At 47.1% G+C, this 24,144-nt stretch overlaps 1 protein-coding gene across 4 annotated transcripts in view; it reads left to right on the top strand.

Moving 5' to 3' along the window:
* Positions 1-24,144, top strand: part of SSH2 (slingshot protein phosphatase 2) — a 90,028-nt gene that overhangs the window by 58,692 nt on the left and 7,192 nt on the right. For 2 of the 4 annotated variants that reach the window (XM_059865725.1, XM_059865726.1), the window contains 12 exons: positions 2,066-2,212; positions 3,391-3,455; positions 8,066-8,187; positions 10,559-10,627; positions 11,384-11,449; positions 12,451-12,645; positions 14,240-14,333; positions 14,461-14,589; positions 16,645-16,691; positions 18,043-18,189; positions 18,779-18,979; positions 23,089-23,932. In XM_059865725.1, coding sequence (XP_059721708.1) covers positions 2,066-2,212; positions 3,391-3,455; positions 8,066-8,187; positions 10,559-10,627; positions 11,384-11,449; positions 12,451-12,645; positions 14,240-14,333; positions 14,461-14,589; positions 16,645-16,691; positions 18,043-18,189; positions 18,779-18,979; positions 23,089-23,932 — 2,126 coding nt within the window. The remainder of the gene's footprint in view (positions 1-2,065; positions 2,213-3,390; positions 3,456-8,065; positions 8,188-10,558; positions 10,628-11,383; positions 11,450-12,450; positions 12,646-14,239; positions 14,334-14,460; positions 14,590-16,644; positions 16,692-18,042; positions 18,190-18,778; positions 18,980-23,088; positions 23,933-24,144) is intronic. The other 2 variants (XM_059865727.1, XM_059865728.1) reach the window with 1 other exon arrangement.

Raw genomic sequence — 24,144 nt, 5'->3', positions numbered from 1 at the left:
TGCTGAACCTCTGCAAGGCAGCACAAACAGCTGTTGAGTCTCTCTGCTTGCCTCATTTACTTGCTCCAGCTGATTTGCATGAGGTCTGGAGACCTTGGTGGAAAATAATTGCTTGTCTAATCGGCCCAGAGCTCTTGGAAGCCAGATTGCCAAGGAAGCAAATCCGGTGTGTTGTAATTGCTTACAGCGAGATGTTTGGTGTTGCCGAGGCTGGCTTGCCTAAGGGGTGGGATTTTTGTTCTTAGAAGACTTATTTTACAGGGTGAGATTTAATGAGGCATCAGTGCTTGTCCTTTTCTCAATTTCCCTGTCTGTCAAGTGATGGGAATGCTCTAGTGGATTTTTTATGGTGCTTTGGGGTTTCACTAAAGAGAGTCCCTCGTCTGAGTGTGCACCAGATTTCTGTGAATTTTTCTAGTATCAGCAGACCAAGGCACCAGGGGATCAGTGTGTCACCTTCCTGAGCAAAACATCTGTGCCACCAGAATTAAATCAGTGATGTGGAGAGCGTGGCTGGCACAGTGTGTGCAGCTGCCTCCTTTCTGGGACACCGATAATCCATGCTCAGCTTCCATGCCCATGTGTGCCGTGACTTATCTCTGGCACACAAAATTAGAAAGGGGTAGAGAGCAGACAAAACTTTCCAGTATGGAATTGCTGCCTATAGATGCAATAGTATTTCAAGTGGCTCCAAGAGCATTTTCTAGGAAGGCTGACTGACCTTCCTGCCCTGCCTTTTTAATTCATCAGAGGCGCTAGAATCCAGCGTGAAGAGTGAATGGGTAACAGGAAATAATTAATGCTCACACCCATTTCTCTAATCACACCTCCATCAATGGGAATCATTGGCAGATTGACTAGATATGGTACCAGCTGTCCATATTCCTCTCCCTGGGTGGTCCTGTGCCACCTGGCAAACCTCTGTGGGATGGTGGGCTTGCTTTTCCACAACAAACAACGCCGGAGGAGGCCAGAAAGGGATGTAACTTCCCTGGGGCTTTTGCCATCTCTGGAATACTGTGAATCACTTTTCAGATCCCACCCTTGCCCATGCTTTGCACCTTGCCTGCCAGCTCAAGGAAACAAAAGCATCTGCTTGGCACAGGACAATGTGATAGGAAGCAGCAGCCCTGCCATGACTGCCAGCAAAGCCAGCTCTTCACAGGACAGGATGTGATATCTTTGTGCTGATTCTGGCATGTTAAAGCCTTTCCTTTGGTTTTTCTTAATCCAGGAAGTTTACAAAATGCCTTGTGTGTTTGGGGCTGAAAACCCTGCAAGTTGATGAAAGCTGGCCAGGGAAGCAATCCTTTACTTTCCAGCTCTGGAGATCCCAAGGCTGGCAGGGGAACAGGGAGGAGTGTGGTAAACTTTCTGAGGATGAAGGATAATGGAGCTCTTTGGCTGAGCCCTGCAGAAAGGGTTGTCGTAGAAACTTCCTCTCTTTAAGTATTGAGATAATCCAGTAGTCCAGGTGATTTTTTTTTTTTTTTAAAACCTCTGGAAACTTTGCTCTTAAGAAGTCCCTGAATTACTGGCAGCAATAAGTGGGAGCTGCTACATTTTGGAGAGGGAAAAAGCTGAGGTGAAGTATCTTTAATTTCAGACTAAGACATGTGGAAGCTTCATGAGTCAAATACTTGCTGAGTTCTTCCAAGCTGTGGGCAGGAGGTGCAGGGGGACCTTTGCTTATTGACTGACAGTTCTCAGCAATTCCCACTGTATTATTAGCTGGAACTTGCTGGAACTGAGCAGTGTTGTCAGGATTTTGCACTGGTGTTGAAGTGGGGGGATCCTGTCATAGCACTCCTGGCAGAACAAGCACCTGATGGATGACTTGGCTTTCCTGAGTACCCTATCTCCATAAATAATTTCTATTTAGGGAGGCTCGTGCCAGCCACTCCCGTGCTGGGAACAATGTCCATGGGCAGGAAGCAGCTTCAGGTGCTTGTCACTGGTGATACTTTGTGATTTCCCTGGCACTGCTGAGTGCCTCAGTTTCCCCACCCCCAGTTAAAAATTCATTCCCAGAGCATTGACTCATTCTCCATATGCTGAAATGCAGTTCAAGGAGGAAGGAAGAGGAGAGCAGGGATTGCAGTGTCCTGTGTAACCTACTCCATGCGAGGTTGTCTCCGTCCCATCCAGAGAGGGGCTGCACAGCCCTTCAGCCTTGCTCTTCCACCAGCTATAAAAATCATTTGGAAACCAGGTACTCTCACTGGGCAGTCTTTCATTTCTTCTCCTTCCTGTTTTGGTATTTCTGGATGCTGCTCTGTGTCCAAGCTTTCCTTATTTCTGAGAGTATGTGAAATAACAGGGATTCTGGCACCACTGGTGAATCAGAAAGGGAGGTCAGGGGGATTAACCATCCTTCCTAGAAAAGGTTCTTGTAGCTGATCCTGCTGAATATTTGCTCCTTGCAGTGTTGCCTAAACTCAGCTTCCTGGCTGTGAGGGAGTGGGAGAGGGTGGAAGAGTAAAGGCTTCTCTTCATGCTGATCTGTGCCGCCCACCTGGCAGCCCAGCACTCTCCTTTGTGGGAATGCAGATTAATTTTTCCATGTAATGATTGAAAAAACAGCCCCTTGCAGGAGATGTTGCTGCTGGCTGGTACTCAGGGGATGATGTTGGCTCTCTACATGGCAGGAGTAGTACTGAGAAGTCAGTGCAGCAGTGCTGACAGAAAATCATCTCACTTGTCTTTGACATGCTTGATGTTTTGGGAACCTGTGACACTTGTCTCTTCTTAATAAGACTTAAAATCACAGTCATGCACTAAATTTAATTTTCCTTTCTTTTTCCTCAACGGGAAAGCTGTTGCAAGTGTTGTCTAGGAAAAAAATTACAGGTGTTTGATTTTACATGTGGCAGTTCTTAGCTGCTTTTGGGTGGGGTTGGTACACAGCCATAGGTGGGCACATGCTGCTCTAAAGCAGGACTAAATCTCATTCCAAGGAGAGTATACTTTTCCCTGGGTAGTATTTCTGCACTGAGTAATAAGGCAATATAAAAGAAATGGCAAATTTCTGGTTTGGAGCACGTGGTAGAATGAGATGTTGAACCACAGGGAGGGGTCCATTTCTAACTAGGTTGCCTTGTCTGTCAAAGGAACAAAGAGTACCGAAACACTGTTTATTTCTGTAAAAAAAGATAACAGGATTTAGCAGGAGAGAACATGGTAACACAGGAACAGGTGAGCACACAGAGCAAAGAGCAGCTGACTAAGAGATGACAAAACTCCCATCTCTGAGTAGGTGGGAGTGACAGTGACGACACTCCTGGTGACGTGTCAGGTTTCTCAGTGGACATTTGCTCTGGCTGGACAGCCAGGAACTTGCATGTGGTTTCAAACTATTTTTGTGCATTCACCTTGCCCTCTTGCCCGCAGGGGATCTCCAGCAGCACCTGCAGGCCATGTTCATCCTGCTCCGCCCAGAAGACAGCATCAGACTGGTAGGTTGGCTTTCTGCTTATCTCCTGTGAACCAATGCAAAGGTTAAGCACCACTTGACAAACACACCTGTGTAACTCAGGGAAGCAGTGGTGTGTGTGTGTTGGAGTGGTTTCATCAGCAGGTTTGGGGAGTCTTTGCAACCACAAAGGTAGGAAAGCAGCTAGTTGTGAAGGGCCTGCTTTGGTTGTTCAGTGAGACAAATTGTATGGCTAGAAGGTTGTCTTTGAACCAAATACCGACTATCTGTGCTCCCAGAAAATATTGTAGCAGTTGCCAGAGAGGATGGGTAAATTATCTTGGTGTCCTGTTTAAATCCAGAGTAGGTGACTTATGTCAGACCAGTGTGAGTGAGTCTGCCCTTCTGTGAGAGTTCATTTGTGTTCCTCACTCTGCTGTCCTGACTTGTGGCATCCTAAAAGGCCATGGCTGAACAGGTGGGAGCATGCAGGATCCCCATGTACCAATGCACCTGCACTGTACCTTGGTCTTCTGCTTTCCTGGGCTGTTGCCTCCTACAATGATGTAAAATGAGGCATTGCTGTTCATAACATTGATGCACAGTCCTGAAGAGCTCCAGAAGCCAAATATGAGCAGTGAGGAATTTGCCTGGGACATGTTGAAGTGCTCTACAGGGCCAGGCATGACTGCAGTGAGTCTGCACCTTTCAGCACTCAGCAGCCTGAAGTTTGTTTCCTGTGTTTTCTTGGTGCATCTTAGCAACGTCTGCCCAAAGAAGGATAGCCAGCATCCCAAGTGTTATTCCAGCACCTCTGGTTTGCTGAATCCTCCTGAGCTGTGCTGGAGATGGGCTGATTGGATGAGTATAGCTAGGAAACAGCCAAGGTTACTATGGAATGCTTTAGCTTCCCAAATGACCACTGAAAATAATTTGCCATAAGCAAGCCAAAGGACCTACTCCCCTAAATTTTGCCAGGCACACCTTGCTGTCACTAAAATTTCAGTGGTAGTGATGGGCATGGGGGTTCTCAATGCTTTTCAGAATTTAAGCCAGGGTTAGAACATTGGAAACTATTGAACAGGGCATTGTTCAGCAGTATCACTGGCTACATTGTGTGATTTGGGACAAATTAGCCTTAACAGCTGAATAAGGACTTTGTGGGCTGAGACATAAACCCTTTTGTCCAGAGCTACATTTGGAATGCTGAAATCTTGCATGAGGTTAAGTTCGATAGTCTACTTGAATTTAATTGATTCTTGACGAACGAAGGGTGTGCAGGGCTGCAATGGACTCTCTCATAAAACAGCAGATACAAATGAGATTTGAAATATAAACACTACTGAGAGAAATGCATTCTCTTCATTTTCTTGGCTGCTTTCATTCGGAGGGCCGGCTTCACAGTTCAGGGGCAGCAGAGGAATCTAATCCTCTAAAAACCTACACTTAAAATTTGGAACAACTCTTGTTTCTTGGAGCTGTTGGCAGAGGTTTTTAGCCTTCTGTGAGAGCAGGATTAGAGCCATGGTACCAGTGTAAGATCAGTAGGAAGGAAGAAAAGGAGTTAAGAATGCAAAGTGATTGAATATGTTCCTGTAGCTTAGCAGAGCTGGGAACTTGAAAGTTGGACACACACTTTTTTTGTCTTCAAATCATTTATCTCCACGAGAAATGTGTTGTTGTATGAAACACCTACTGTTGTGGAGCGTGAAAGGTCAGTATGAACTTCTCGGAATGTGCTGCTCATAAGGGCTGGTGAAATATCACATCATACTTCTGATGATACAAGAATGCAGCAGAAGTTAAAGTTGGCTTGTGTTCAGGTGAGCCTAAAACTTAAGAAGAATGCAGCTGGCCCTGAAAGGACTACAGGGCTTGTTTTGACCAGACTACAAATAACCTTCCCAAACTGAGGAGAAAGACAGCTCTGTATAGATGAGCTGGTTGAGAAAGAGCTTTCCATCTCATCACAGTCCCTGAAGCCAGGGACTCCCTACCGTAGGAACCCTCCCTACAGTAACTGGGATTTCAAATATCTTCATTTAAAAGGCATCAGAGCACTTGGTGTGCTTCTGCTAAGAGGTGAGCTTGTGAACTAGCACTTCATGGAAAGGTTAGAGCTTCATTTGTGGTTTAATAGGCACACTGGGGCTCTAACAGCTGCTTCAGAAGTTGGCTGGTTTACAATGTCAATTCCATTAAATTTAGCAAAACATGTTATCTGCCCAGTCGTGGTTCTTCACTTTGTGCTAAGGGTGTAAGTGTTGAACCCAGAGATTCACACTAAGCCATGCCCTGTTTCTCTCAACTGGCCTCTGAAAATCCCACCCTACCAGCGTGTAGCTATGTGACCTTTGCTCACTGTTTGTCTTGCCTTGTTCTAAAGGGTCTTGCATCAAAACTTCCCATTACTGCTGGCCAAATTGGTTTAGCAAAGTAAGTTAGATTTTGTTAATCCTCTTGCTGCTGGACTGTCCTCAAGAGAAGCAGAACAGAAACTCCTGTGTGCATGCCCCAGACATGGGGCAGCTGTGTCTGTCTGCTCCCATTTTAGGCAAGTCTGTGCTGATTATTGAGGTTTGGTTCCTAATGTAGGTAATTACTTTAACCACCAAGACCTTGGTGATTACTTGCTCTTCTAGGTTGAAGAGCACCTTTCTGTTTCCCACAAGTGGTTAGTTCTAGAAACAACCATCTTTGGGAGAATTTGCACCTTGAAGGACTGACCACTTTGATCCTCCGTGTTTCCAAAGGAATCCCAGTGACTCAAGAAGCAAGAAGGAAAATAAGGCTGGTTTTAGCATGACTTATCCTAAGGAGATGGGGTGGGGCACAGTCTCTGGCTGTACAGAGCACGGCTGTCTGCTGGCATCAGCATTTGGGTAGTTTCTGTTGGTCTTTGGTCCAACTGGGCAAGTCTGGAAGACTCTGACAACACTGTCTCCTGCCTGCACTTGCTATTCCACCCCATCACCAGAGCTGCTGCTCCTGCAATGCCACGCTCAGCATTCCCTGCCACAGAGCACTCTGCTGGGATGGCAAGCTCTCTTCAGCTGCCAGGCACTGATTTAGCCTTTGTTGTAGACTCCACCATGTGTTGTGGTCAAGATTACCCAGCTGCTGGTGGACAGGAGAGCTCTGAGATCAGAGGGGGCTTCCTCTAAGCTGGGAAATGCTGCTCTGACTTCCAGACCAAGTTGTGAACAACTAAAGGAGCATATTGGGAAAGGCAGCCTGCTCCTGAGAGATCTCACACAACAGTTAATTTCTTAGCTTTTTTAAGGATGGTTGTTTGAACTGGGTCTCTGAGCCATGACCTCCTGTGAGGGCCACCAAGAGGTGTCTACACAAGCTGTGACTCGGGAGTTTGAGGAATTTGGGTTCAGTTTGTGGAGGATATCAATCACCACTTTGACTTTAACCACTGGGTTGCAAGGAATTCAGGACCCAAGTCCTGTTGCAGCAGGCAGGGATCTGTCCATAGCACGGTGCAAGGCTGAGCTGAGATGGCTCCTTCCACCCCTGTTTGCTCTCTGCAGGCCCTGCTCAAAGTTCAAGCAGCAGTTTAACAATATGGTAAACACTGAGGCCAGACAGAGTCTTGGGGCTGGATTGGGCCATCCAAAGTTAAGGTTTAGTGTGCAGAATTAAGACACTTCCTTTCTAGCGATGTCCTAGTTTCTCTGGTTGGGATCCTGTGACTAAAATAGCTGCAAACAGCTTGGAACTGAGTCCAAAAAGTGTTGCAAGTAAAGGCTGCTTGCTGCAAGTGTTGATAAGCGAAACTTTCAGTGCTGGGCTCCCTTCCCCAGGCTCCTCATTAACCAGCAGTCTGTCTGCAAGACTTCCTGGAGTCCCTTCCTTGTGGCTTCTGGAGGAGCAGCTCACCTCAGTGCAGCCTTCCAGGAGCTTCAGCATTGGTCTGACATTCACAGTTTAAGTAGTATTTGATTTGGGGGATTTTGGGCTGAACACCAGTCCTCCTAGAGCACTTTTGGCACTGGGGTACAAGTGGATGTGGCAGGAGCAACGAGGCATGATGACTTTCACCTTTCCTGGGCAATCTGAACCAGTGAAGGATACAGCTTAGTCATAGGGTTATCTTTTCCTGCCAGGTGTAAGGCAGTACGATTGCTTCTTCACTGGGGAAGTTGCCAGAAGAATTCAAAGGGCCAGCAGGAAACCATGTATGAATTAGGTCTTGGTTGTCTGTCCAGCTGCCTGGGAAGCTGGTGGAAGGAGACTCATTGGAGCTGTTGTAGCACACAGTAGTTTAAAGGAAAGCTCTGTTCTTGGGGCAAAGCCCTCTGAAGGTGAAGGTTCAACACTCATCTGTCTCACTGATGGTCCACAAAACTCACTGGGCTGGGGCCAGTCAGAGGGATGTAGGTTGTTCAGAATCAGCCTTGGTGGGACAGAGCAGGGCCTGCAGCCAGGTGTGCAGAGTGCACCAGGAGTGTGCCAGCTGTTGAGGAGGGCACTGTGTGGGAGTAAAGCACTTCTTACCCAGCTGAGGAGCGTGGGACATCCCTACCAGTCCAGGCTGCATCACTGCTTCTGCGCCTGTCCCTGAGCATGAAAAAGTGGCCTGTAAAGGTCATAATGTGTGTTTTGCTGACTTCACTGCTGATCTCTTCCCCTTCTTTTCTTCAGGCTGTAAGACTGGAAAGTACCTACCAGAACCGCACTAGATACATGGTGGTGGTGTCCACCAATGGCAGACAAGACACAGAGGAGAGCATCGTCCTAGGAATGGATTTCTCTTCCAATGACAGGTACTCAGAGTCCAGGTGCTCACCCCCACACAAGTTAACTGTAGAAATCACTGTCTGGTGTCCTGTGTTTTCTGGGGATAGGCTGCTCCAGCTTTTCTAGCCTAACATTTTTCTTGAGATGCAGAATTGCCGCTTTTTATTTCTTGAGAGGAGGTGGTAAATGTGAAGGAAACAGTGCAGGTCAGCATTTCCCTCATTCCTCCAAGCATCAGGCTTCTGTGAGGATGTTCAGTGCCTCTGAATGGTAAGGTCCCCAAGCCCTGCACCTGCACACCAGAGACAGGGACAATCTTCATACAAAGAAAGAAAAAGCTGCAATTAGAGGAGCTGGATCTCAGCATTCAGGAGAACAGGTAATAAATAAGAAAGGGACTGTCAGGCAGTCCCTTGCCAAGGTCATGGCACAAAAGCCTGATGGCAGTGTCAGGGTTGGTGATGGCAGATCTTGCACACCATGTGCTGTCCCCAGACAGCTCTGTGTCATCAGGGTTTAGTGCTTCTGCTTCATTCATTTCAATTCCTGCTGACCTTTCCACAAGGCTGCAGAATGTGGCTGGGAAGCAGCTTTTGCTGCTGGAGGGGCTGTAAGCCAGGTGACAGCAACCCAGCAGCTTCAAGGGCAGAAACTTCACATTTAGAAAGGGACAGTGGGCACTTTGGAGAGGGCATGGAAGAACATGACTCTCCTAAAAAGAGTTTTATGTAAATCTTGGCCTCTGTTGGAAGACAATCAACTGGATATTCAGTTTTGGAAGGTTTCATACTCATGCTTACTTCCAGCACAGCTGCTACAGGAATGAGTCTTGCTTTTGACACTAGTTGGAATAAATTACTTCCAGGTAGTTAGTAGGATCACTAGAAACTATTTTTGAACTATTTGGCTAAGAAATTGCCTTCCAAATATCACCTGCTAGTCACAGCAGCCACCATGCTTGGTTTGGATGCTGAGCTTGGGTGATGCCTGCTAAAATGGGGGACCAGCTTGATGCTGCCCCTGGCTCCTGTCTCTGTACACGTGTGCACAGCTGTGATTTGGAGATGCTCTTGCCTTGGGGCAAGAATAACTTGTCCTTGCACAGGTTGCTGTGAGCTTGGAACTTGCTGTTGGCTGTGATGTACCAGCGCAGCACCTTTGATAACTGAGAGCTCACTGGTATTCAGTCTCTAATAACACAGTAGGGTCGTTTTAGCTTTCTGCTGGAGTTCCTGGGGTTCTGGATGGTCACTGTGATCTGCCCTCCCTGAGCCCACTTGGTATTTATAACTCCATGTAGACTTGTTGCTATGGTCTCTGATAAGCGCTTGCTGAACAGTATCACTAAAAATACCCTGGCCACCTTGGGAAGCCTTTTAAAAACACATCTTTCCATGAGCTCATCTCATGTTGTCAACAGAAATAGCTGCATGCTGTCTCCTGGTGCTGGGCACCAGGCATATGCATTTCCAGGGCTCCCTGTCTGACCCTCCAAAGCCTGGTCTCTCCCTCTTCTCACTCTTCTCTTAAGCTGGAGACTGGCAAGTGTGCTGGAACTGCTGGAAATCTGGGAGCACCCTGCAAGCTTAAGAGCAGGAGGCAGTTGAATTCAGTTCTTCAAGGTGCTGCTTTGATTATGGAGCAGATTTGCAGCTTTATGAGATTCAGCTCTTCATTTAACAACATGGAGGAGGTTGTGTTGGGTTCCCCCGCCCCTGCCTTTTTTCCATCACTTGGTTTCTGCTTTTAACTTGGCTTTTTGCTCAGCCTTACAGAAATCTTGGAGGACTGTGAGGGCAAAGAGAGCAAAGCATCTGAGAGAGGAATGGGATTGCCAGGAGGTGTCTGTATGGCATGGCTTTTGAGCTCATTCTTGAGGGCAAAGAAGGGTCAGAAGTCAGCCACAGGTGATAGGCTGAGATTGCCAACTTGCCATGCTGCCAGTCATCCTGCTATTGCACTGCTCTGCTCCCAGTCCCCAGCAGCTGTGGCTGAGGGACAAACAAGAAAATAAAGCTGTGGATTGCAAAATCAGAGCTAGAACCAAACCTCTTGAGCCTGAGAGAGATTAATCTGTAAAGAAAGCCTTGAGCTGACCAAAGACTATGAGCCCCCTCCGACCTTCTGCACAAAGTTCAGTGGTTTTGGATCCTGTTTGCCCTTCTCCTGGGTGTGTTAACCCTTCAAGCTTGCTTGAAAGGATAGTGCTGTGCCCTGAATCTGGTTAGTGATCCTTGCCAGGCCCCTGTAGAACAACACTGGTGCTGTTTGTCTCTGAAGCAACAGTGGGATTTTTCTTTTTCCTAATGAATACAAAAATATGCAACTATTGCCATGAAATTAGAATAATAACATGGTGCTGTAGTAGATAGACTGACTTCCTCTTTCTCACTGCAGTAGCACTTGTACAATGGGCTTGGTGCTGCCACTCTGGAGTGACACCTTGATCCACCTGGATGGGGATGGGTGAGTGCCTTTTGTGTTCTGTGTTAATACAATCTAGAACAAGCTGTATGGGGAAGGATTGCAGTGCTTGCAGAGCCCTCACAGGTCCAGCAGCCCTCCTCTGTTGACCTGTATCAGGTTAGTAGGCTCAAAGGCCCTCAATCACAGTGGTTGTGGCAGGGAACACCAGTAATTGACTTATCTGTGAATAAACACGCACTGAGACAGTGGCTTATGTGTGTGTTTAAGCTGGAGTAAAGGAGCTTTTACTGGAGAGTGGGTGTGTAGTGAAAGCTCCTTAAAGGGATCCTATTATGTGTTCCTCCATCATGCTTGCAGCAGGCAGCACTCAGCCCAACATAAAGCAAGAATGATGTTTCTCTGCCAAATAGACACCTGACTTGCAGACTCCTGTTTGTGCCAGTTACTCAGGCTGTCCAGTGCAGTGCATGGAATGACTTTTCTTTCCTTGGTAGCTGCCCCAGGATCTCTTTAGCTGGACTCTTGCTCCCAGCTGTGGCACTGAATTTGTGTTGCCAAGGTAAACAGCACAGCCCAGCACTGTCCCACTGTCTTAGTTTCGTTCCCAAACAGCAGCTGCTTAAAGAAGTTATTTTAGAGCTTTTAGTGTGCTATTTTCATCTGTTTGCTAGCTGAACTCAGCAGTGTATGCATAGGGCTAGACCTTTGCTGTTCTAATGTGCTAAGACTATCAGTTATTAACTAAAAAGTGACTTTTGGGAGACATTTTTACTTTGCCTTTTTTCTTCTCACCAGAGGATTCAGCGTATCAACAGATAACAGAGTGCACATATTCAAGCCCGTGTCTGTACAGGCAATGTGGTAAGTACCTACTAGAAGCTATCCAAGTCATCCTTTTTCCAGGTGTTTCAGCTGCTTAAGCTCTTAAAAACCAGGTGCTGCTTTAGGTTGTGATCTTGAGACCTGCTTGAGCAGCCAGAAGTTGCCTTCAGAGACAGGGAAGGAAGTTTGGTACCAAAGGAAAAAAGAGATGTAAGTGCTGGTGTACAGCAGCTTTGTCTCAGCTGAGAGCAGGAAGGAATAAGGTAATTTTCCTTGCAAAGGGCTGCTGTTTTGAGCCCAAAGTCACACTGCTTTGAGTATATGTTTGAAATATTTTGAGATATGTTCATTGTGATAGAGGAAAGAAAAGCTGCTTACATTTTTCTTTCCTTTTAGGGTGGTTCATGTAGTGATCATGAAAGTATTTCTGGCTCAAGCTTCTTTGCATTGCAAAAATACATCGCCTGTCAGCGATGCTGCTGTCACCCTAGTGATTTTGACCTGGATCCTTCTGATCCCAGTCAAAGATTTAAAATAAGCTAAAAATAGGAGAGGGGGATTTGTTTCCCAGCAGCAGCTGAAGAAACTTCTGACATCCCTCGTGCAGTGAGAGAGGGCAGACACCTAAACATCTCAGTGCAGTCCTGAGCCCTTAGTTGTGCATGTCTGATTCCTGGGTGTTCCTGCCCTGCACACAGGACAGCTGATGGCACAGTAGGAGCTGTCAGCACCCTGTCTTGGACACAAACTCTGTGCATCTTATTTAGGGCTTGGGCATTTGTAGCAGATTTTGGAACCAGAGACACGGGTGCCTCTGAATTGTGGCCACCTTCACTGCTATCCAGGCTTGCTCCAATTAAGACATGCAAGCTCTGGCAGCATGTGGGAATCCACAGCCTTGCAGGACAGCCTCGTGCACAGTGCCAGGGGTTTGTACCAACTGATGGGACATGAGCAGCATCCTGGATTTGGCTGCTGCTTAGTACTTGATAGTGCCTGAGGAAGAAATGATAAACTGACAAGTGTTTTTCCCTTGCTAGGTCTGCTCTGCAGAGTTTGCATAAGGCTTGTGAAGTGGCAAGGAGCAACAACTACTATCCAGGGAGCCTCTTCCTCACGTGGGTCAGTTACTATGAGAGCCACATCAACTCTGACCAGTCCTCAGTCAACGAGTGGAATGCCATGCAGGATGTGCAGTCCCACCGGCCCGACTCGCCCGCCCTCTTCACAGATGTGTAAGTTGGGCTGGCTCTGCTGAGCCAGTGTTTGACTGTCCCCAAATGAGGAGAGAGTTTCCACAAGAGATTGTTCTTAATTAAGTATTAAAAAGGAGAGGCTTCCTGTTCCATTTAATAAGTGGACTCATGGTTAGGTAAACACCAGCACTGGAAGTTTAGCCCTGCTGGAGCCCCCTTGCATCTTCTCTGTTTTCAGTTTAGTTGTTTACCTTGGGCTTTGCTTGCAGACCTTTGCTTCTGCAAGGTAAGTCCCATGACTGGTGAGAGAGGTGTGGTGTACCTCAGCCTTGTCTCTGCTGGTTTTGTCCTCTTGTTCCAGGCCTGGAAGGAACAGGTTTCTCTGGACTTTGCTCTTAAACTTTCACGTGTCTGAGCACATGTTTAGGCTAACATGGTCATTTTATCCTTACTCATTTCATTTTGCTGTAAAGTGAAGTGTTTATGTGTGGACTTCAGGTAAATGGGTAGACAGTTCAGAAAGACAAAATTTAAAGGCTGTATCAACATTCAAGGTTTACTACCCCTTCCATTAGTAACTGCTGATGGTACTGATACCATATAACCTGAAAGGTAGTCTGTGATCAGATGTGGTGCCAAGTGTGAGGGTTTTCACTTGCCCATTTTGTAATTATTTCACTGGCCCCAGCTGCTTTCCCAGAATAATAGTGCCTTTGGTTGATTTATGCTCCCAGATATTTCCTGTTGCTGGAGTCTAGTGAGTGAATAATGATGCTAAGCAGTTGTTCAGCTGTGAACAAGTCTTCACACTTGGTTGTTTTTTAATGTACAAGGCGGGTGGCTGAAAAGTTTTGGCAGGCTGACAGATTAATATTTTCTTGTAGCTTTTCATATATAAATTTTATCTAACCCAACCCTTTCCTGGTGGCACCTTGAAATTGAATGATTTCCTTGGGACACTTAAACAGCATTCTCTTAATGGAATCCTAAAATAATGCATGAGATTCAAAGAACCAGGAACTTCCATGATTTTTATTTGTGAACCACCAGTTGAACACTTGTAACGTCCATGCCCTCCCCAGCCTGGCAGCCTTCCAGAGAAAGGGAAAGGTGGTGGGACATGTCACTGCAGGGTCCCCTCTAAAGATGCTGGGTGAGCCAGCTCTGTGCTGCTGCTCTGCTGCAGCTTCCCCTGGTGTTACTCAGGCTATTTTTGCAGCTGGTGATAAGGCCCCTGGCAGCAGGGGCAGGAGGAATGCAGAGGCTTAGCTGCCCTCGTCTCTCCATGTAAGGAGTTTTGGAGCTGTTACCTTTCCAAGAAAGGTAGGGAGAGGCTTAGATATTGCTCCAGAGGGTATAATGCAGCCTTCCCAATTTAAATTTTACCAAATACCAGGGGTTCTCTGGATGACTACAATGGATTAGGAGCATTCACTTGGTGGCTTTCATATACAACTGTGAATCTAAACTGGGCTTTACTGTCACCTGAATTCCCTCCAGCTGAGGACATGCCTGGGGGGAAGCAGTGTGAGAGTCCGAGACTTTACAGAGTATGCAGTCTATACCTATTTTAAAAGTGTCATGAATCCAGTTTGTTTTCCCTCCCAGTGACTCTGTTGCTTTCTTCTGACAGCCCAACTGAGCGGGAACGCACGGAACGGCTGATTAAGACCAAATTAAGGGAGATCATGATGCAGAAAGATTTGGAGAACATCACCTCAAAAGAGGTGAGTGGTGAGGGTGGAGCACTGGAAATGCTGTTGTGCAAACTAAAGAGCTCTCTGCTTCCTGCCATGAAGAAAGGCCAGAGCAAAAGCTTCACATGACTTCTTTGTGTCCCTCATACCCATGCAGATCCGCACGGAGCTGGAGATGCAGATGGTGTGTAACCTGCGGGAGTTCAAAGAGTTCATTGACAATGAAATGATAGTGATCCTTGGGCAGATGGACAGCCCCACACAGATATTTGATCATGTCTTTTTGGTGAGTCTGACAGTGAATACAAAAGTAAACACTCCTAACACTTTTCACTATGGGTTGGTTGACACAGGGGCCTCTGGAGGAAGTTAAAGGGAGGGTTGGTTGATCCTGGGATCACATACTCTTAAGACATTAATGAACAAGAGCAGCTTGGTTTTTTGACTGTACTAAACTTTGCCACATAGCATCAAGCTGTACCCTGTACCTAGTGGATGGAAGGGACAAGGTCTTAATTCTAACAGTTTCTCAGAGCTGTTTCCATCGATGTAAAATCAGTTTTGTGGCTTTAACTGTCCAGGGTACCCGCATGCCAAGTTCTTGTGTTTGGGGAAGACATAACATAGCAAAGAGGGAGGGGAGCTGTGTGACATCCAGGTGGAATGAACATTCTTTTAACATGGAAAGCTCTGAGTTTGTGTGATCCAGGAGGAACAGAGTAAACTAACAAAGAATCTTGGAGATAAGTCACTTAAGGAAACATAAACATTTTGCTGTTTAATGTTTTGCTTGCTTAGTTGCTGCTGGGGCCTGTCTTAATTACTGCAGCTCCTTCTGGTGAGTCAGCGCTCTGCTGGATTTCCCAGCCCTGGAGCCATGGACACAGGTTTGGTTGGGCTGTCTAGCCTGTGAGGTTGGCTCAACTTTAAACAAAGCCATTCCTCTTGGACCAGCTGGTCTTTCCAAATGGAGAGGGCCTCTCCCAGTCTCCGGCTCAGAAGGGATGGTCTCTGTTAATGTGAGCACTCCCAGGATATCATGTTGGGGTAGAGCCAGGAAACTTGGAAGTACCTACAATGTAATGGATTTTTTTTTGCAGACTATGTGTTATAAGGAGAGAGAGGGACCTGTTACAGGCTTATGGTGCTGGCCAAAAGCTGTTACAGGCAGCTGGATGCACTGCAGGGCTCGGAGTCTTGGCTCTGAGTGCATTTAATGGGGAGAAGACTCAAACAAGGCTTGCAGGCAGGACCAAGAAGAGCTGTGGTTAATGTGTGAAATAAAAGTGTTTGCAGAGCAGCTGCTGTGGTGAGGAGCAGTGCTGCTGGGGCTGGGCACCAGCTTCACCCAGGAGTATGTGTGCTGCAAGGCAGGGTTGTGTTGTGAGGGCTCAGAAAGGCAAGGAGCTGTTTCCTTCCAGGTGGAGACAAGAGCCCTGTGGGATCCCATTTAAGGAGTGCTAAAAGAACTAAGCAGGAAATAAGAGAACTGATGATGTTGGTAATTGTGGATCAAAGGACAGGAGAAAAGGCTTTCACCCCTGCAGCATTGTTCTCCCTACCTGTGGAAACTGGTGGTTCCCAGGCCTGAATTAAATTGTTCTTCCTTCACTGAAAGAGACAGCATTAAACTGAGTCTGGGCCTTGGTAAATACAATCAGTCATCTTCATCTGGATGATCTTTCCATTTGGGAGCCATTTTAGGGTAGGGAAGCTTGTGCACCTTAAATTTTGAAGGAAGCCTTTGAGTGGTTTTGTCCTCAGTCAGGCTTGTGTTTGAGCAGGAAGCAGGCAGCTTGGAGCCCTGTGTGTGCTGCAGAGGAGAGGGTTACCTAGCCAGGGTTAGTTAAATATCTTCATTTCTCCCCTCACACAGGCTTTGAACATGGGGAGAAGAGGTGTAACCCAAGTGAGCTTAGGTGTTGCTGCCTTTGATGTTCGAGATGGGTGTTTCGTGTATAAACAGCACCTGGATGGCTCTTAAGTGCAGGCAGCTTCTCCTCTGTGGGGCAGAACTGGCAGCAGCCTCCAGGGAAAGGGTGGAGTGGTCCTGTCTTGCTGAGGTTGATTTGTCAGCGGTTTGCAGGAAGTGCCAACACACAGTGCTGGGCTCTTGTTGGCAGAGCTTCTTGTTTCAGAAGGGATCTGGTTAATGGGGTGAGAGAAGGTGCTGAGCATCAGTCCTGGTTACCACTTGTGTACCCCTGTGCTCAAAGGACCCCCAGCTCTCCAACCCTTGGCTGGTCAGCTTCCTTCTCTGGTTCACTATCCCTCCCTCCACCAGTTGCCTGGCCTTGCTTTCCTTCTGCCTGATGTGTCCCTTTGCATGTTTTCCCTGCAGGGCTCAGAATGGAATGCCTCCAATTTGGAAGATTTGCAGAACAGAGGGTGAGTAGCTTCAGGCCATCAGCTTAAAAGCAAGAGCCTGGCCACACTTTTCTATGCAACAAACTCTATTCCATACCTGCTGTGTAACCTGAGTCTTATTTAAAGGATTGCAGATCCAAACAAGCTCTTGCTTTCTCCAAACTCCTTGTCCCACAAGCAGGCACCTTAACGTAGAAGAATCTTACCCTGACCTTGACTAATGTCCCCAAGGCAAACAAAGGAAGGCAGCAAGCTCATAGCTATAAGTAGTAAAAAGCTGCAATTACTGAACTGGATGCTGCATAGTTGGCTCTGTGCCCTCAGCCCCAGCCCATAGTTCTGGACTGATTACAGAGGCACTTCGGACCTCCAGGCTGTGCAGGAAGGAAAATGTGGAGAAGAGCATTTGTTCCCCTGAGTGGGGCCCAGTAGGAAGTAAAGTCCTGTAGGAACCCAACCAGTGGGTTCCTCTGTTTCCTGCCCTTTCTACTTTTCGAGTCCTTTCTCTAGACCAGGTGGTTATAAGCACCAAGATTGTGCAGTTAAATAATTATTCATGGGTTTGGCTTATTTGTGACAAACCAGTGGAAAAAACTAATCATACTGGTGAACTGATAGTGTAATTCTGTACCTCAGAAATTCAGCCTGGCAAAATTGACTCTTCTTGGTGAGCTCAGGGTCTGCTGTGGTTTCCTTGAGTCCAACAAGTCCTACTTGATTGCCAGTGATCTCATACCTGCTTGGGAAAAGGGATGTCACCCTCTTGCAGTTCCCTTGTTCTGCCTGATATCCCAGCATGAGTGCATTTCATAAGCATCTTACGAGTAACCCTCAGGGCTAAAAATACTGAGTGCTGTGTACATAAATACCACATGCTTTCTCTAGCAGTTTTCTTTCCAGAAAATTTAGGGATAAGAAATAAATCCTCCCCAGTGGCTCACTGTCTGTTACATCTCTCTGTAGTTGTTTTATGTGTTTGTTTAACTCTGGTGTTACTGGGAGGCTTAGTCTTCCATCTTCCTGTGGTTTTGGTGCAGCAGGAGGAGAGATTCACAAAGGGGCTTGGAGAAGGTGTGCAAACACTAATTGCAGGAGCTCCTGTGTCACAAGTGTTGCTGACATGTAGAACAGAGGTGGTGGGCAGTGTGACTGACATTGTGCAGAGGAAGTTTCTATCCATGGATCTCTGTTATCAGGCTCTAAAGTGTCCAGCAAAAGCTATTGTCTGTGTTAGGTGCTGCTTCCTTCATTAATTCCTGATTTCCCAGGAATTTTGTTCAAGAGTGCACTTCCAAATGCCCTTGGCAAAGCAAGGCAAGGCTGCAGTGTAGCAGTGGGACATCTCTTTGAACTGGCTGTGTTTCTCATGCAGGGTACGGTACATTTTGAATGTGACTCGAGAAATAGATAATTTCTTCCCTGGGCTCTTTGAATACCACAATATCAGGGTTTATGATGAAGAAGCTACAGATCTTCTGGCTTACTGGAATGATACCTACAAATTCATCTCCAAGGCAAAGTAAGTATTTTCAGAAAACACAACACACCCATTTAGAAGATATATACTAAGCATTTTGTTTTCCTGCTGATTTTCTTAACTGATTTTCCTCCTTGCTTACCTAGCATCACAGCATTTTCATTTTGTGGTTTGATGTAGAAGAGCATCTCTTGCTAGAGGCTGCTCTGAACTGCTTCTTATCTTTCTGGGATGTGTTTCTAAATTGTGACACCACATTTGGGGTACAGGTTCTCTTTTCACTTGGAATATGGCTTGATGCCAGTGGGCCATTTGGGCTGAGCTCAAGGTGCCACACTGGTCTTCAGAGGTTTTCCTATATCTCTGTGTTTTTCCACTTTGCAATAACAGCTTCAGAAGAGCTGTTGTAACTAAATCTCTTAGGAATATTAATAAGACCTTGTTCTTCAGTTTCTTTGTGTGTCTTGCTCCAGTTTGTAAATTGGATTATCAGATCACATCCCAGACTCCAGCTGTGGCCACAGTGTTGAAAATATGTTCGATAATTCTCTGGTAAAGAACTTACTGTTTTCTTAAGCTTGTCAGATGTTTTCTGTTTAGTGATCCTCTTTTGCTCTTTCTCCCACTTTAGGAAGAATGGTTCTAAGTGCCTGGTGCACTGCAAGATGGGAGTGAGCCGCTCAGCCTCCACGGTGATCGCCTATGCCATGAAGGAGTACGGCTGGAACCTGGACAGGGCTTACGACTACGTGAAGGAGCGGCGCACGGTCACCAAGCCCAACCCCAGCTTCATGCGGCAGCTGGAGGAGTACCAAGGGATCCTGCTGGCCAGGTGGGTGCAAGGATTGATCCTCATGATGCATGTTGAGGTGTAACACTTCAATGGTTGACTCCGTTTTTTCAGGCAGAGCTTGTGTCACTGTGTTGTGCAAGCTCGGGTTCTTAGGAAAGGTAGCGCTCTGTTTTCAGGGTTAGCTTAGCCTGGGAAAATGGCTGTAACCAGGAGCTGTCAGGAAGCTGTTTGACTTCTAGGATGTTTGGTTTTTGGAAAGTAGCATCCCATGAAGTGTTATCTGAGTGCAGCGTTCAGAGCTATGCAGGCTCCAGCAGAGATAAATGATGTCCCTGTTGCTTGTAACATCACTTGGCAGGGAACTCGCTTTGTCTCCTCGCAGTTCCCTGTTGAACATGCCCCTCCTCAGCAGCTGGTCTGGTTTTATTTAGATCCCTTTGCTAAGTGTCGGTGTGAGGGGAGGGGACAGGATGTTCTGTGCATTGCAACAGTGGTGTTTATTCCTGCCTGGAGTCCTGAGGCTGGTCTGGAGCTGGGCCTGGGTATGGGCAAGTGTGTTGTAATCCCAAGCCAATCACCTGACTAGCAAAAAGACATAAATATTGCATGTTTCTAGGCTGTGTTAAGCAATGTCTTCACGTGATCAGCAGAAGGAGGTAGTGATACTCTGTTTTGCCAGGTTATGGTATTTTGTTTGGGATCCTGGTGTGCTTTGCCTGGGAGCAGATCTGCAGCAAACAGTTACCCAATCTGAGCCTCCAGCCACAGGAGATGATCTTAGCTGGTTTGGACCAAAGTAAATAGTAAATTTCAAAGCTTTTTGGTGCAACTGGGACATGCCTGCTTTTTGTAAAATCATTTAGGTTGGAAAACAGCTTTAAGGACTAGTCCAGCCATTGTTTTATATGCTGTTATTTACAGCAGCCCTGTCACTCATGTACTGTCTTTAGGGCACATTTCTTACTTCTGTCCCCTACTTGATTTTGTCCCTTCAAGTCTGTTCTATCCACTTGCAAAGACCATTCCCTTTCATGGTAATAACTTTTTCTTCTTCCTTTGCTCTCTACCTGTTCCCAGTAGCCTGACTATGTTTGTTGCTGGGCCAGGCCTGGAATTCCCAGTTTTTGCACCAAAGCCTTGGTCTGAGCTCCCCTGTCACTGGACTGTGCTTCCTCTTTCCCTCTCTGCACAAGTAAACAACCTCAGGGCTCCTCCCAACTTATTCCCTGACCAGGTGCACCCACAGGATCTTCATCTACCACCTCTTCCCATCCTTCCTCTCCCCTGCTCCTCAAACCCTGCCTGCCACAGTGACCCTCTTTCTTTCTAAAAAGCAGCCAAGTAGTATCAAGTCTCAGGACAGATCACGTGGAATGGACAATTTTAAAAAATAGTGCCCTGCTGGGCTGAAACCCCTTGAGACAGACACCACACCTGCCTTGGGTGCCTCATGTGACACCAAACATGCTGCTGGCACCAGTTAGTAAAGGTCAGTGCTTAACTCTGGGCCAGAGATGACCTGACCAGTGTAGTGTGCATTGAGCAGACTGGAAAATCAGATCTCCTTGGTGTAGATTGGATGGAGAAAAAGAAGGTTTTTTAGGTGTGAAGAATGCACCAACAGGTTGGTGAACACTTGTGAGGAGCACTGGTATGGGAGCAGCTGGTATCTCACATCTTCCAGCCCTGAGCCCAGCAGTTGGTTTGGGTAATCTGCCAGTCTGGTAGCTGGTGACATGCCTGCAAAGCCACCCTGTATAAACATTTTGGTTAAGGATATTTTTCCCTGTCTTTTAGTAATTTATTTTTTGAAGGTATATCTATCCTGCTGCACCATTTATAGCATGTGGCCTCCCTTCTACTGAAGTCCTACCCTGCTCTGCAAGTCCCTGTACAATGGCACAAACAGGATTGCTTGTGAGGCTTTAAAAAATGCAAGAGCAGTGTGTTACATCTGTGTAGGATGAAAAAGCCTGCAGTAAATGAAGCTTCACTGAAGCAAGGAATGGCCCCTCCATGCTGCAGAGACTGTCACTCCTTATCTCAAAGCTGCTTTTTTTCCTCTTTCTTTGTGTTATTTCACTTTGCCCTCTGGCTGCATTGTTTATTGCTTCAGTATTCCAGGACAGGTAAAAAAACCAAAAACAAAAAAAAAAAAAAACCAACAGATTGACACTCATGTGACTGCTCCAGTTTCAGGGGGAAGGTATGTGAGGGCAGCCATGTGCTCACACTATCCAGTTACGGTTTTGTGCTGGGGTTATAGCAACTGGGATATGTTTTCCAGCTGTAAAATGAAAACCCCCCTGCCTGCTTTTAGTCACAACAACAAGTGTGTTTTGCTCTTTGGGACTGTCATACTTCCTGGGGTTAGTTAAACTGTCCCCTCCCTCTGTTGATAAACACAGCAAGGCTGAGCCAGGCCTGTTTCTGTTATTAGTTATAGATAAGTTACAGGAAACCAGTGTTTGGGATCTCCTGTGCCTTCTGCAGCTTGTGAATCAACAGCAGTTTTATACCCAAGCCTGGAGAGCTGGTGGGAGGTGTGGAGAGGCTCCTGGTCCAAAGCTGGTGTGGGTACAAGCACTGGGAATGTTTCCCAGGGAGGTCAAGAGGCAGCTGTGGGCTCTGGGAAGGGAAGTGGGCTCCTGTTCTCTGACCTGCACCTCATGCAGGTTGTCAGACTGGGGAGCTGTCAGATTGGAAGATAGCACAGCACACCTCTGCCAGTGGTGCTTGACATCTGGTTTGGTCCTCAGATCTGTGCCAGTTGTTCACACTGGAGGGTAATTTTGACTTTCAAAATTAAATGTGCAGCAGAGAGGTGGATCTGAGCACTGAAGTACCCTCAGAAAACACCAGCAGCTCCCCAGGCTGTATGAGCAGAGATGTCAGATGACATTCCATACAGAGCCCACGCAAGAACCTGCCTCGGGGACAAGCCTGTTTCTGCTGCCAGTGTCAAACTGCTCCAGAGCCTCTGGAGATGGAGCATGTGCACCCCAGGACAGTGTCTTTGGCCTCTGATCTTGACCCTCCTCTCCTGTGACAGGACCTGATTCTGCCCTGTGTCACACAGGAAGGTTGTCACTGATTATAGGGTTGGAAAGATAAATCTGCAGTGGATTATTTTCCTTAGCTGTTGGGCACCCACAACTGAACTGGCACATGGTAATTAGCTCAGTACCACCTGTTAATTAACTTACCATGGCCACTGGATGTGTCTGGGAGCGCCTGCTCATGCTAGCAAGGGACTGGAGGGTTTTTGCAAGATCTGCAGCTCCAAGGAGGTTTCTGTGGTTTCTGTGTTCCTCCTAGGGGCAGTGGGTGGAAACACATCCCTGTGGCCGTGGCCACTCAGCAAACCCTGGCAGCCTGGGCTAGCTCTGGCATTTCATGGCAAGAAATTGCCTGCAGTGCTCTCTGTAAGCCCAGGTGCATGGGTTGGGGTTTTTGGCAAGTGGAGTTGAGGAAGGTGATGCAATGCCACTGGCAGTTATTTGGCCTTTTGATGGCTCAGACTTTCCTAAAGGGGCTTTCCAGGAGCTGGAGGAGTTCTGAGCTTCCTTCCTGTGGAAGGTGGGTGGTAATTTGGGCTGTGTGTTTACTGTTGAGGATGTCTTGTGTGTTTTTGCACACACCCGCCTCTACTCATCCCACCCTTTCCCTGGTTACAAGAGCCAGTTATTGATAACTGAGGTTATTCAGAGAAGGAACCATGAGGGAAATTGGACTTTATTCAGTGTCCACCACCTGCTTGTGTCCAGCACAAGAGGTTCTCTCTCTTCTGGTCACCACTCACCTGCTAGCAAATAGAAAAATGCTGGCTGAGAAAAGAGGACGAAATTCTGCTGTCAATTAAACATTGCATTTGAGTGGATGGATCCAGCACTGCTGAGAATTAGGGAGGGCTGTGTGGAGCAGAATGGTGCCATGGAATTTAGCTCCTGGAAAGTGGCTCATTACTGGGTCAGCTTCTCCAGCAGCAGGTCTGGCCCTGAGCTGTTCAGGTGAAGCCACAGCTGTGGTCAGTGACTCCAGCATTTGGCACAGTTTCTGTTGTAGGTTGTGTCCTCTTACAACAAGGTGAATCTGGCTGTGGTGTGTAGAAATTACTCACTGTTTTCTTTTGCTCTCTGTCCGTGCAGCAAACAGCGGCACAACAAACTCTGGCGCTCACACTCGGACAGCGACCTCTCGGATCACCATGAGCCCATCTGCAAGGCTGGGCTGGAGCTGAACAAAAAGGAGATCACCACCTCAGCTGACCAGATCTCAGAGGCCAAGACCAATGACAACCAGCAGCCCATGTCTCCCATCTATCCAGCTGAGCTGGACAGGGAGCAGCAGCTCCCAGAGGACACAAACATGATTGAGGACGTGTGTGTGAAGGAGAGAAGGATCCACTTAGAGTTTACTTGCAGAGACTTCCACACTGAGCAGATGGAGGACAAGCTGAACCTGAACAATATCAATGGCTGTACAGCAGGGTGCTGTGTAGACTCTGTCCCCCCTGACAACTGCCGTGCTTCTGAGGCCTTAATGCAGCTGCAGCACCCCTTGGAAATAACAGAGTTTCCTGATCTGACAGTGGATGATCTAGAAAAAGATGCCCTTAAGCCTGATATGAACGTGCACTTGGTTCCCATGGAAGAATTCACTTCATGCTTAAAAGACTTTCCTCAGTCCCCAAACCAGAATTCCCTAGGTCTCCAACAGAACCCTCAGCCCGAAGTGACAGACCTCAGCACAGACAGGATTGATTTCTTCAGCGCTTTGGAGAAATTCGTGGAGCTCTCCCAGGAGAGCCGGTCCCGAACCTGCTCCCATTCCAGGCCAGAGGAGCAAGGGACTGGGAGGAATGGGGTCTCCAGGGTGCCCGTGCTGGAAGTGCCACCTGCTGCAGATGGGGGTGCAGATGCTCAAAGGAACAGCCCTGGAAACTCCCCTCAGCCATCTGATGACTCTTCCACAGATGAAGAGCAACAAAAGGTTAAAATAACTTGCTCAGGTTTTTTAGGAACTGCTGCTCAACCCTATCTCTGGGCTGTTTTCTGCTGTCTGTGGGGTGGGTGTGGATGGGATTTTCTATCCCTGCTTTCACTGGACACAGTGTCTGGGGAGGGATTGCTTGATACTTCTCCCTTCCTTCACTTTTAGATACTTGCCCTTTTCTGCACTTTTTCCTAAAACATCAGTTTGCT

This window comes from Haemorhous mexicanus, chromosome 22 (assembly GCF_027477595.1).
Source record: "Haemorhous mexicanus isolate bHaeMex1 chromosome 22, bHaeMex1.pri, whole genome shotgun sequence".
Classification (NCBI taxonomy): domain Eukaryota; kingdom Metazoa; phylum Chordata; class Aves; order Passeriformes; family Fringillidae; genus Haemorhous; species Haemorhous mexicanus.
The sequence above is the reverse complement of the archived record's forward strand: the minus strand, read 5'-3'. Positions and strand labels throughout refer to the sequence as shown.